The sequence below is a fragment of the Stegodyphus dumicola genome, chromosome 7, assembly GCF_044657685.1.
Source record: "Stegodyphus dumicola isolate Sdum_Otavi_A_Nest chromosome 7, ASM4465768v1".
Taxonomy (NCBI): Eukaryota; Metazoa; Arthropoda; class Arachnida; order Araneae; family Eresidae; genus Stegodyphus; species Stegodyphus dumicola.
In genome coordinates, this window is record NC_140774.1 from 191109888 (window position 1) to 191124239 (window position 14352).

Sequence of the window (14352 nt, forward strand, 5' to 3'; positions counted from 1 at the left end):
CAGCCTACCTTGATAAAATCAGAACGAAAGTTGACAGTGATAATTCAGATTCTAGAGACCTGCATGCTATTGTGTGAAGATATCAGTTACCCCATTTCTCCTATTACTAGATAGATGCAACACCAAATTTAATCATGTCTTTCAGTCAGAAACTTCGGCTGGTTTCGGAAAATTAAACTTAACTCTTCAGAGATTGCAGAAAATGAGCAGGAAAAAAATTGTAATGTAAGGTAATGTAAGAAATTTTATTTCTTTACATTTCTTACATTAAGTAATTTGATGTAAGAAATTTGTTGCCATTGGCTGTTTACACAATCTAATATAATTTTAAACTTTTGCAACTTTCCTTAAGAGATATAGAGATAAAAATTTTGTACGCATATTTTTCATTGCTCCGCATCTTCACATCTGCCACTTCATCTGAGATAAATTATAAAAACATTTTTCATATGTAAAGAATAATTGCGTAATGTGCTATCTTTTTATTTGAAAATAATAACAGGAAATCTGTCAAGATTTAGGTACCGGTTTTGTGTAATTTCAAATTTAACAAGTTTTAATAGCCCAAAGGGGCAATTTGCCAAGAAGGGCTATTAATTTCGTTTTGGCATTTTGCGTTGGTTCACTATAAACGGCATTTCACTTTTGAAATTATTGCCATCAAATATTAGAGCCCTGCATTATATTTAAAGAAATTAAATCATGAAGAAGCTGCATGAATGTATGTATGTTCCTCGCAGTGTGAAAAATCAACGGTACCTAAGAGACATCAAATTTTGAATAACGTAGTCCTCCATTCGAATATGGGCATCTGAAAGCCCAAATTTGGAATTTGTTTTTTATCCATTTCGTAATTTGTAATTTTAAAGAATTTTTGATTAACAAACTCGACGATTCCAAATCGAGGAATGGCAACACTGTACAAAAGAAAAATTTATGTCCCGCGCGCGACACTGTGTACCGAAAATTCTAAAGCTATGCTCTTAAAATTATTTTGCGATATTGCTGTTGAATTGAATTATATGGTTTAAGTGCGAAGAGTACGGTATTTAATCAATAAAGGTAACACACAAGACGTTAAAAAAATGCCTCTTTTGGCATCACATAAAATCTGAAAACTTTCGGATTTTCTTTTTACTTCCTTGTACGAAGTTAAAAGGAAGTATTGTAATCGCGAAAAGTTTCAGGCAGCATATTTCAACGAAAATATCCATTTTCACCGCTCTTTCGAATTCAATTTAACGATGTTTTTGCGTGATATCTATACGTAAGGACAGAATAGAATACTCCTTTCCTCCAAAAAAATTATAAAACTGCTTTAAAATGAATTCTGAAGAGAATTTTTCATGGCGTCTGTACGAATGTATATACGTACGTATCTCGCATAATTCAAAAACGAGTAGCCTCAAGAACGTTGAAATTTTGTATAGAGGAATACTATAACATGCAGATGTGCACCTCGTATTTTAGTTGCAATCGGTCGCGTCAAACGTATATAAATATATTCATATATATATATCCTCTCTGTTACCCGGCTCAGTGATCTCAGTTTCTTTACTCTTATATGTTTCCAAATTGTAAATTTTTTGCTTTAAAAATGATTGAATTTTGTTCTTCTTATCTTCCGGTTAAGGTTTTTATGCCTTTAGTAAATCTGTATGCAATATTTTTAGAATTAACAATTTTAAAGTTGTTTAAGTGCCGCTAAGCCTAATAATTTTTTTAATGGCGTCCATTGCTCGTTTACATTTGAAACAGCAGAGTAGTGGATTTGTTGCCAATCTACAGAAACGTAGCTTCGCAACAACAAAGATAACGCCTTCATTTATTATTGCGAATTAAATCATGCTTAATCCTTTCTGGAATTTTTTCGAGGAAATAAGTGTTTACGATTTACTTAATTTTTAATAATTTAATTTTTAATAATTAGTAATTTAATTTTTAATAATGAGTAATTTTGATACAGATATTTTGAGTTTTTATGTATTTTTGCCTTGTCGCGAAGTGAGAACTGAATTAATTAAATGAAAAATACTCAGTCGTCTGTGAAAAACTGTTTCTTTTTTGTTTTGTTTGCTTAATTTCTTTTATACATCGTTCTAGCTTTATAACAGTATTTGAATAGAACATGTGGCAACGATTAGATAATTCTTTAAATGATATAAATTTAGTGCATTCCGAGTTATAATATGAACGAAATATAATACTGTTAAATGAATATAGCGCCAGAGTGTCGCTATGGTAAACAAATAGAGTGAATTTTAAAGAATGCATTTATTCTATTGTGGTTTATGCTCTGTCGGCGAAGTAGAGTTAATTAATTCCAATAAGTTTAAACGAAATGCAAGAAAAATGCGTATAATTTAATATTCCGTACAAGGAAGTCATGTGGTGTACACATGAGATTTTTTTAATTTCCTACAGCAAGAGAATCAGTAACAAAATAATCAGACGAGTGACAAAGAAACCTTTGACATTTGCAAAGGTTTCGTATTCTTACGTGGAATGTAAAAGCGCCAAGTTTTATTTATTACATTTAAAACTGAATATCATCTAACTTGCATTTTTTTGACTATCTGTAACAGCAAGTAATTTTTTTTTTGTGCTGATTGATATTCAATACGATATTTATTTTACGTTGTAAAAAATACTGCTTTTGGAAGTGACCGTCTCAGGGAAATTACTTCCGCGATGGAGTTCATTGTATTTATATTTTTCAATACATACCATCATTTCAACGTAATAAGTTATGTATTAATAACATGACATATTTTGTGCAAAACATACGTGTAAATTATCTTCTATTTGGTTCTTTTCCTCTTCGAAGAACTCTTGCAAATAAAAAGCACTTAAGGCCACTCCCATATAGCTCCTGATTGAAGCGAGGCAGTTTTCCAAACGTTTTCCCTCCGAAAGCATGCTTAAAGATTCTTGAATAAATCCCCAAATCATAAAATTAGCCAGTGCCCTGAAAGTAGGAAATTCTAAATAAGGTTAAGCATGTGTGTAACAAACACCTTCCTAAAGATATCAGTTTTTCAGTTGCTGCACTATGGTATCTATGAAGAGAGGAACTGTTGGTTGAAAGTTTAACACTTAATTTATGGTAGGCTGTTTCTGCTTAATTACAGTAGCGTGTGAATTTGCTTAGAAAATACAGAATAATTCTAAATTGTTTTTACAAATTAAGAGGGGTAAAAGTACTCATCCAGATGAGCAATAATTACCATAGAACATAGGGTCGCATTCCACTCCATAGTATAAGAATTCCAATCCGAATTTACAGCAGTGTTGGGAGAGCGAATGAAAGAGTCCAAAAGTTGCACAATCAGTTTAGTGACAAACTCACAGAGAGTGCACAAAACGGATAAAACCGAAAACTTAGCGTTCGAGTGTTAATTAGAGTTCAGACTTTGATGGCAAACACTCAAATGCACATCTTTGGTTAGCAAGATCTCAACCTCGCAAACGATTGCAACAAGTTAATTATCTAAACTATTAAGGGGAAATCATCTTTCAGGAGAAAATCACTGCTACCTTGGTATCAAGTATCAAGTTAGCAGAATTTTTCCTCTTCGCCATCTTCTATCCTATACTCCTGGAGTTACTGTGTTGCGGTCATTTTACTTGAAGCGCCCTTCTATGGGACACGAAGTTCCGGCAGCCGTAACAGAGAATGAACTTTTCACGCTAATCTCGGCATACAGAGGAAGTTGGAGTTAGTTGATAATATTCAGCCCTTGATTAGATAGTTAACTTGTTGCAATCGTTTGCGAGGTTGAGACCTTGCCAACCAAAGATGTGCATCTGAGAGTTTGCCATCAACGTCTGAGCTCACATGAACACTCGAACGCTAAGTTTATCCGTTTTGCATTCTCTGTAAGTTTGTCACTGAACTGATTGTGCAACTGATTGGACTCGTTCATTCGCTCTTCCAAAACTGTTGTAAGTTTCGGTTGGAATTCCAGTATTCCTCTTTTCTGCTTCTCCCAGTGGAATGCGACCCTATGTTCTATGGTAATTATTACTCATCTGGATGAGTAGTATCACCCCTCTTAATTTGTAAAAACAATTTAGAATCTGTATTTTTTTGACAAGATGTTGGCTAACACCTTCAAATCTAAGCACTGTTTCAAGCGAACGATATGTGCTTTCTGCAAACTTTTTAATGCAGTTGCATGAAGTCTTATGTGATTTTAAAAGAAACAAGTAATATAAAAAAATTAAAGTCAATTACGTTAACAAAGAAAAATTTTAATTGTCTTTATTTGTAAGTCTTATAATATATTTAAAAACAGGATATCTTTAGTTCCGATAAACAGGAATAAATAAATAGGAATTGATTTTAATATGTGAAAAAACTGTATTAACATCAAGTGTCATCCATTAAAAGTTTAAAAAAATTGTATTTGAACTTGAGTGGATGAATAAAAAGTATTTTAGTAACGATCGAAAATTTGAGCAAGATATAGGAAGATAAGCAAGCATATGCAAGCGAGGTACTTTTAAGAAGTGTTTTCGAGTGGCACAAAAGGTTTCGTGAAAGCAGAGATTAAGTGCAAGACTATTCCAGAACTGACCGACCGTTTATAGCACACATACTGATGCAAGCGTGGAGTGTGTAAGGTAGTTATTGCAGGAAGACCGTCGTATAACTATTCGTATGATATCAGAAGAACTGAATTTGAATCGCGATGTGAGTCATAAGATTTTTAACCTTTTGAGGCCGGGGCTTTGGTAGCAGCAAAAGCTACCAAAGGACGGGAAATCTTGAACCGAATGCTTTCCTCCCTTTAAGAAATCACCTCCTATTTGCAATAAAGATTCTTGTGTCTAGTTTAATGGATTCTCAGAGGGGTGCATCTATGTCGCAAAAGGAAGACCTTTGAAAGAGATAAGTGGTTAAAACCCTAGGGACGTCAACATTTCACCCCACTTTTCAGCCTGGAAATTGGGGGAAAAAGACATGGCCACTAAAGTGGACAACCCCATTTTTTCAAAGAGAGGATTCTATGGCCACTATAATGGCCATCCCGTCTTGAGGCCGGGGCTTTGGTAGCAGCAAAAGCTACCAAAGGACGGGGAATCTTGAACCGAATGCTTTCCTCCCTTTAAGAAATCACCTCCTATTTGCAACAACGATTCTTGTGTGTAGTTTAATGGATTCTCAGAGGGGTGCATCTATGTCGCAAAAGGAAGACCTTTGAAAGGGATAAGTGGTTAAAACCCCAGGGACGTCAAATTTGACATTTCATCCCACTTTTCAGCCTGGAAAATGGGGGAAAAAGACATGGCCACTAAAGTGAACAAATCCGTCTTTTCAAAGAGAGAACTCTATGGCCACTATAATGGCCATCCCGTCTTCAAAAGTTTAACAGAAAGAGGAAAGACGAAAAATATCTGCTAAACTATTGGATAGAGCCAGAGGTGATCTCACATTTTTGACAAAGATTATTGCGATTTTTATTGTTTCCGTGTGAGTGAAAAGATGACTGAAAGGAAAGATTCATCAAGATGATTGCACACATTTAACGGGCTGTTATAAATGAGCTTGCAAGCATCGCAACTGAAGATTTCCCTGATTGCTTCCAAGACTTCCAGAAACGTTGGCAGCTGTATATAGATAGCCAAGGGGACTACTTTGATAGCAGCTAGGATCATTATTTGGTAAGTGCAGTTTTCTATTTTTTTATGACCTTTGTCCTGGAACATTTCTGACAAATGGTATTTAGGGTGCTTTTCCTAAAACGAAATAAAATCAGTTTAAATATATTATTGTTCTTGCGGATGGTTTACAATAGTTTCTTTCCAATACTATGGAATGTGAAGTCGTTTTCTAAACGGAAGGTTACTGCCTGAATAATGTACTTCCGTACATAAATCGAATTTAGGTGAGTCTTGTTTTGTGACCTCTGTTACATATCCTCATATTACTACAATAACTGCTTAACACGTTAAGCGCCATGTCAGCCATCTGTGGCTAACACTAGACTTTCCGTTTAGGCCGCGTCGACCGCCGCTGGCTGACAGAGTGTAACATGATATATAACTATACAATTTACACTGTTTTATGGAATTACAGAAAAATTATTTAAAATTTACTTCATTTTGATTCATTACAGGACTAATGGATTTCATTGAAACACGGTAAGTATAAAATCGGTTCTCCATTACAGCTATTACAAATTGTGACAACTGTCTTGGTCTTTTTTCTGGCCATTACTCTACCAGCTTCAGTTGCATTTTTATCATAACATAATTTACAATATTTCCGTACTTCAGAGGCCTTTTCCGGTTTTCTGTGGAGTTTATATGCTGTCGTTGTTTAGATAGTCTTGCATTTCTGTTCGATGGAATATCTTCTTTTTCACAACTTATAAGGGATAGCGCTAATTCTTTTCGGACTTCAGTAATGCTAATTTTCTGCTTCTTAATATCTTTGCATAGAATGTAACTATTTACAAAACAGACTTGGAGCGTAAGGTGTTGAATGAATGCGTATAGGAATCACGTTCCAAACGTAAACTATTTTCTGCTGCGATAAGAATCGCTGGCCCTACAATGCCAGCGCTTTTAAGCGGCGCGAGTGGCCTGAACAAGATTGCCTAAGAAATACGCTTGGCGCTCAACGTGTTAAACTCCTTTATACCGGCATGAAAACTGCACAATAGATTGTCGAATCGTAACGAAACGTGGCATGAATATACGTGTCAGACAGATATTCAAATGATTGAAATATCGCTTCCATCGTGTGCTTTAACCGATAGCGAAGTATATGATGGCATAGGTTAATACCTAGGAAATTCGCTGTGGTGCATCGAAAACAAATTTTTTGGAAACTTCCAAAATATTGCCACATTAGCTAGAAATCGCCAACTACTACCAAACGGGGAACAATTCGACAAGGCCCATTTAAAGGTCTCCCCTCTTACTTCAATGGTTTTATTTCAGCTACTTTCACAATTATAATGTAAATCGATTCGGAATTAAAGCTTACACAAATCCATCACATGTACATACATACATTACACTAAGATATGTACATACATACATTATACTAAGATAATGTACATACATACATTACACTAAGATAGACGAATACAAAGACACATGAATCGATCACACAGATGCATAATACATGATGGAAAATTACCATATAAAAAAGCGTTTGATAAATAAATACATAAATAAATCAGCACAAAAATTACAATTAAAAAAAACCCACAAACAGGTAATACCAAAGATTTACATAAATTAAAATATTATAATTTCTCTTAAGTTTTCTTTTACCTTTTATCCGATGTAGAGAGATAATATCCTAGGTGGTGGAAGTAACTGATTTTCGTAACAAGAAGAGTTTCATTTTCATTGATATCATAACCAACGATTCCTCTAAAATATTTAAGCCAGTCGATCTGTCAAAAAAAAAAAAAAAAAAAAAAAAAAGTTTTGAAAAAATTAACCTACATTCCCATAGATAACATCATCCAGTTATTTATCATAAAAAAGGAAACTAACGTTTAAGAGAATTAATATAAGTTTTAAGAGATATTTAAGGCAGATAAAAATTAGTTGGAACACTTTCAGAACTTAAAATGCTAAAATTACCTGCTCATTTCTGTCAAGAATATTACATTGGTAATTTACTACATTTTTTCCTGCCGTTCTTATTCATTTCTGAAATGAAATTTTTTCTACTCTTTTCTCAGCTTTCGTTATATAGGCTTCTCAGTATTAGATAGAATTTAAAATTTTTATATTTTTGATTTATGATAAATTTCGAAGGAGTATTACAAATCCAGTCGAGGGAAAGGTGGTTTGAACGCATAAACTGACATAAATGTAGTAAATACTTAATGTATGTAAATGTCATACGAAATGGGTAAATTGATGTATGTAATTAACTCTGCATACAGGAAAATGCGTTGAATTGCAGACCAAAAGGGATAACTAATTTTGAGTAGATTACACGTTCCGCCATGCTAGGTACTGGCACTACGCGGCCAATCCATCCTTAGAATAGGCCCCTGTCCCCGCATCTTGGAGAGCACTGACACCAACCGCCATACGGAAACGCTGGTCGTCTATTTGCTACCTACCATTCGCTCAGGCTGCCCGTCGCAAGGGACATAAGGCTGCGTTTAGACGGCGGCGTAAAAGGCATAGAGGCATAGTCATAAGGGTATAAAATACGGTAGTTCCGTTCACACCTGCGAGAACGGGATGCAAGTCGTGGCCAATGAGAGAAGCTAAATTTGTACATGCCTGGATGTGTCTAAAACTTTCCCGCGCTGTTTTTCCTGCTCGATTGATTTCCCGCGTTCGCTCTGCTTGTTTTGTAACAGCAAAGTCTTCCGCAGAACGCCGCTTCGTTTTAGCTTCGCTCTGATTGGTCGACGTTTATCCCAAACTCGGCGTACAGTTGAAAACTTTGAACCCTATGCCACGAGCCCTAAACCAGATTTTGTGACGTAGCAATGACTGGTTGCCTTGGCAAGGGAGCTCGGCTTTAACCACTTATACCCTTTACGCCCCCGTCTGAACGCAGCTTTACCCAGCAAAATCGGGACGTATCCGCCCCGGTCTACCAGAGCCTTCTGCTCTAGGACGTGCCAGACCCACAGGCCAGCCAATAAGTGACCATTCCGAGGCCTCCAGAGCCACTAGATTCGTAATTTGTATACCCCATGGCCGAGACTGCCTAGATACAGATCCTAGCCAGTAGCTTCGCAGAGTTCTCTACGTCGATCTCCGGGGAGGGGGGTAAAATGGATAAAGAAATCTAGATATCAAGGTGAATTTTGGCTGAGAGTAAATATTGCTGCCAAAAAAATCCCCATTTAGTCATAAGTTTAACAAATCCTGCAATCAAAAAGGAAACCCAAAATTTAGTTCAATAGTAATTTCGTTATTAAAACTATGAAAGAATATCCTTAATAGAATTTTCTTAACTTATGTAACGAATTTTCGAAGATTTATTGCAGTGTTAAAAATATTGAGAATATTCAGTTAGTTTGAAAGTCTTTTATATTAATTAACTTAGTACATTAAGGGTTAATTTCAATAATTAACTACTGATGAAAGAATTTGGCATATAAGGAAACAGAAATTCTGGGATTGTTAAATGCATGTAATTTCACAAAAGGAAATGATACATTGCTTGTGACAGAATGATAGAAAATTTAATTGTCAATTTAAATCATATACAGTAGACGATCGATTAACGAGGCTAAAACAAAGTTTAAGTATTACTGTTTCTACCATCAAACCCAAAATTACGTTTAATCCCACAGTACTTAAAAAAAGAACACTGCAAAGAGAAATAGCATGCACTATAATTAATAGATTATACTATGGGAAATTTACCTGCATTTTGTAAGCAACTTAATTAGAGAATAAATTTGCTTAGTAATATAAATTAAACCAGGAAACAAAATAATAACAGGCTTCAAAACAGAAAAAAAACAGTGCTTTTTGTTATCTTAGTCTTGTCTTTCGATTGGAGTGAATGAGAATCAGAGGATTAATATAATCTATTGTTGTAAATATAATCTATTTTTGACATATTAATATACTTCAAATTATAGTACAGTTAAATTACGTACTGTTGTGAATAAAAACAATTCCTAAATGCTCTGATATCATCTGCTATTACAGTTGTTATCTCACACATTTTTCTTCTTGTTTTTGCATTTTCTGTAGGTAATTTGCTTTATTTTGATAACTTGTGATAGTAATTTTTTTCATCGTACTGCAATCATCAAACCGAAACTTCTTTTTCAACACGCCCGAATTAATTCGCCCAACGTTAACTGGGAGCAGCTCATTATATGTGAAAATTTTAATAAATTAAAAATTTAGCTCAATTAGAATAGTCTTTCAGAATAAAGGAAAAGAAACATAAAAATGACACTTTATATTCAGAACGCAAGTATACGCCACTAATATTCCTGATTCAAAATCCATATATTTTGCACTAGAATATTCGGCAAAATAGCACAATAAAATATATCTTAAGAAGTGAAATAAAATAACATTCAAGAGTGATTGTAATTATTTTAGTATAAAAGGATTATAGAAGCATTACCAAAGGTGCGATTTTTATGAGTTCTGCAACCGTGTATTTCTGATATATCTCCTCATCCTTATTACATTGGAAAGTCAGCTGCAAAGAAAAATAAACAATTTTAAATTTTAGAAGGCGACACTTCGAAGACTACGAAGTTTGATAGTGATAGAATGAATTTATTAAAAGTGGGTAATTTCTTTTAAGCATGATTATCCGTGCTTTCTTCATATTCTGCTGGGGGCAGAATTTTAATATTTTTGAAGCACGTTGGTTTTCGTGACATCTATAACTACACGAGTCGTTTTTTCCGTACCATCAGCATTTGCACAAAGTCCATATTTTAGTCCATTTGCATCCAGCATTTGCACAAAGTCCATATTTTAGTCCATTTGCATCCAGCATTTGCACAAAGTCCATATTTTAGTCCATTTGAATCCAGCATTTGCACAAAGTCCATATTTTAGTGCATTTGCGTCCAGCATTTGTACAAAGTCCATATTTTAGTTCATTTGCATCCAGCATTTGCACAAAGTCCATGTTCATTTAAAGTAAAGCAGTGAAATGCTCTAGTACAGTTTCATCAACATTAAAAGTATTCTTTTAATTCAAGTCCATCTATTTTGGTGATAAATTCTTCAACTGACTCAGCAGGAATGTCTTTTGATTCTCCATTTAATAAATGGCATGAAATTCCATGACGTAGTCTAATTTAATATTGATTAAAATGGATTAACTCTAAGCGCTCCGTTGGCTCCGCTGCGGAGCCGTTCGTCATTTGTTGCGTAACTCCGTAGGTTCCGCTGCGGAGCCCAATGTTTTTAGCCTGATTAGGCTTAAGATGTTACGGAATCGTCTGCGTTGGCAATTATTATCTGTAGTTAAAACGTGCTCATTCTCGCTACTGTTACGATTGAAACATTATTTGACCCATTTTATGGTTAGCAACATGGAGAAAAATAATTATTGTGATGAGAATATAGATTTGAGTGATAGTGTAGATGTGTTTAATTTTTCATATGTTTCCTCATATGTTTCCTTGCTAGAAGATATTGTGGAAGACCAATGTTGATTATAATTCTGACACTTCAAGTAGTGGTTACGAAATTATACTACCAAAAAGACGACGAAAGGTAGCTATTGAAAGTGAAAGCGAAGAGTCGGCGGAAGACTTAGATGAATGGCGCGATGTCACGGAAGAATTAGATATTCCGGATAGAATACATTTTAGAGTATCGCCAAAGGTGAATTACAAAATTTAAAATTTACTTTTCATTTACAAGAAGAAGGTGCATATGTATAAAATAAATAAAATCAAAAACTTTCACAAGTAAGTGTACTTCTTCTCACTTAAATTAAGACTCCTTCTTCACACTCGTTCCGCTGCGAAAATGTGCCGGAGTTGCTGGTAGGCAGTGGCACAAAAATGTGCCGGAGTTGCTGGTAGGCAGTGGTACAAAAATGTGCCGGAGTTGCTGGTAGCCAGTGGTACAAAAATGTGCGGAGCGCTAAGGTTATTTCTTGCCTTAACTTCAAGAAACATGCTACGATTTACGGACCATGGTGTGGTCAGAAGCTTAAAGTGTGATTATAGGATGCAACTCAATTTTAAGCGTGTTGGTGAACAATCACGTCGAATGTAACGCTCCACTTTTTAATGAAATGCTTGCGTTAGAAAAGTTTCGCGTATTGTTGTAAAATTAACCATAAATTATTTTTAGTGCGCTGATCTATCAAATGACGGGCCCACCAGCGGCTGAGCGGTAAAGTCGCTGAACACTGGTAGTTCGGCCCGAGGTCCCAATCCCCCGAACGGGCTGGCTGCATGGGCGTTTTCGTGGTTTTCCTCATATGTAACGTGTATACGAGCCAGGGTCCCTTAGAAAGTCCTCCACGAAGGCATTCCTGCCCTTAGGCAGATAGCCCTCGAGGCTTTGCCATAAGCACACACACACTATCAAATGACGTTGAAGAGGAAGATAAAACCAGGCCAATCAATAACTGACTAGGGGGTAAGAGATTCAGTATTTTCTGAATACGATATAGAATTTTTGCATTCATACGACGATGATGCTGTTACATGCGAAGATCCTGGTAATGACGCTATTATGCGAGAAATTAAAACAAGAAATGCTGATTTTGAAAATTCTGCTTCTAATGTTAAAAATGCTGAAGAAACATAGCACACGAAAAACGAACTCCCAACAGCAGCAGATGCGATCACTACGATTCTAGTTATTGTAAATTTTTACTTACACAAACTGAAGAGCTTCACTAGGAGTCGAGGAACCGCCCAGACAGTATAGTATTACTTAGGGAATCCTACTGCAGTAACGAAGGACCCGGGTTCGAATCCTGCAGAAGACATGGATGTTTGTAAATATATAGTGTCTTTAAGGCGTGGAGACACTCTAAATATATGGCGAGCTGAAAGTCCTCTCGAGAGATTGGTGGTAGGGGTGAGGGGTGGGAGACCCTTGGACCCATCCTTCCCGGCATCCCATCTATTAGAATTAGGGACGGACCTGTGAAAAGTCATATTGTCACCTGTATAGTGCTCAAACTTCCTGCCAATGATAGGAGCAATCTTGCTCTCCTTGCTACGATGAATTTCGTGGGCTTGTACTGATGTGAGATGGTTCATCTCACTATCAAACTAGTGAGATGAACCATACCACAACACTAGGCGTCGAGTGGTTAAGACCGCTGAATGCTGGTAGTTCAACTCGAATAAAAACCCTGGCAAAACAGCAAGCTGAATGGTCGGTTTTTGAACTTACTCATGAGCCAGATTCCTTTAGAAAGTCCGCTACGAAGGCATGCCACAAATTAAGCATAATGTGTGCTTTGTCATTATCAAATAACCTAGCATAACTTCACAAACTGCAGAACCGAAAGTAATGGAATCTTTCCAATTTTTCAACAAATATAAGCATAAAATATTCCTGCAATCTGCAAAGCGCCGGAAGAAAATTACAAACTTGGTTAAGAAAATGTTAAAAGCGATACTTTATGAATTTAGTATAAATGGCAGCTTTTGTAATAAGTGTAATACTTCTGCATTTCGGCTACTACTACTATTACCATTACTTTCGTCAATATTTTCTAAGGCACTCAAAATTTTTTAATTTGTTCACACATAGTTTGAATTGAGTTTGTTTTTTGGGGGGCGTCTGAGTTTACTATTCGTCCCACTGTAAGGTATTTCTCCGACTTTGCTAGCGTGCCTTCGTGGTGTAATGGTTCTGCACACTAGGCCGGTATTCCATAGATCCGCGGTTCGATTCCCGGCGAAGGCGTTGCTAATTTTTCATCTTGCCTGCTTCCAAAAATATACCTAATGTGTCTACAGTGGCGCCTGAACTAAAAAGGGTGTTTGGATGATGATTCTCTACACCTAGGATTTGGCGACTAGGTCCCCTAAAATCCTAGTCGCCCTTTAAAATGGGAAGTATGTATGGTATTTCTCCCACTTTGCTAGCGTGCCTTCGTGGTGTAGTGGTTCTGCACACTGGGCCGGTATTCCAGAGGTCCGCGGTTCGATTCCCGGCGAAGGCGTTGCTAATTTTTCATCTTGCCTGCTTCCAAAAGTATACCTAATGTTTCTACACCACTACTAAAAAAATTGCAATGAAATATCAAAACAATGAAACAGAAAAAATTAGAACAATATACCATTCTGAAATGCCATTTATTTATTCACAGACTAGCTCTATTTATGTCACCAAGGTCTAAGGTATAAGTAGAGTTAGTCTGTGATTGGTTAAGTTGACGTTGTTACATAACATAAAAGATTCTAGAATTTGGAAGAACAGATGAATTTAGGGTGAAATCACCAAATCTAGAATCGTTAATTTTGAGGATGCCAATTATTTTTAAAGCAACTATTGTATTTTATTTTTTCTTGCATACAAAATCGTTACATATATGTTACTCCGAGAGCTAGAACCAATTACCTGATACCCTTGAGAACCTTGATGACCCTGGAGACTTAACAGATCAAAAAGAATTCGCGGCGCTGTGTTTCAGAATTTACTCTGTGAATGAGTTTGGAAATTACGGTATTTCTGGTGAGCCAGAAAGGTTGAACTTAATATCCGTTTTGTCACTGAGCTATTTACAGCTATTTATTTTGCTGTGTATCAGCAAATATATATGTTTAATATATACGTTAATATATACGTTTTTCCCATAACAATAAATGTACTTTCACCTTTAATTTGAAATAAAGGATTGAAAGAAAAGAAGTCACAACACGATTGCTGCTGCATTTCTAGCAGTAGTAA

The 14352-nt window shown here is 35.8% G+C and overlaps 1 protein-coding gene across 1 annotated transcript in view; it reads right to left on the bottom strand.

Moving 5' to 3' along the window:
- LOC118198488 (neprilysin-2-like) overlaps positions 1-14352 on the bottom strand; it is a 93030-nt gene that overhangs the window by 42134 nt on the left and 36544 nt on the right. The window contains exons 7-8 of the mRNA XM_085821453.1: positions 7291-7415; positions 2788-2968 (exon numbers count right to left, since the gene is read on the bottom strand). Coding sequence (XP_085677579.1) covers positions 2788-2968; positions 7291-7415 — 306 coding nt within the window. The remainder of the gene's footprint in view (positions 1-2787; positions 2969-7290; positions 7416-14352) is intronic.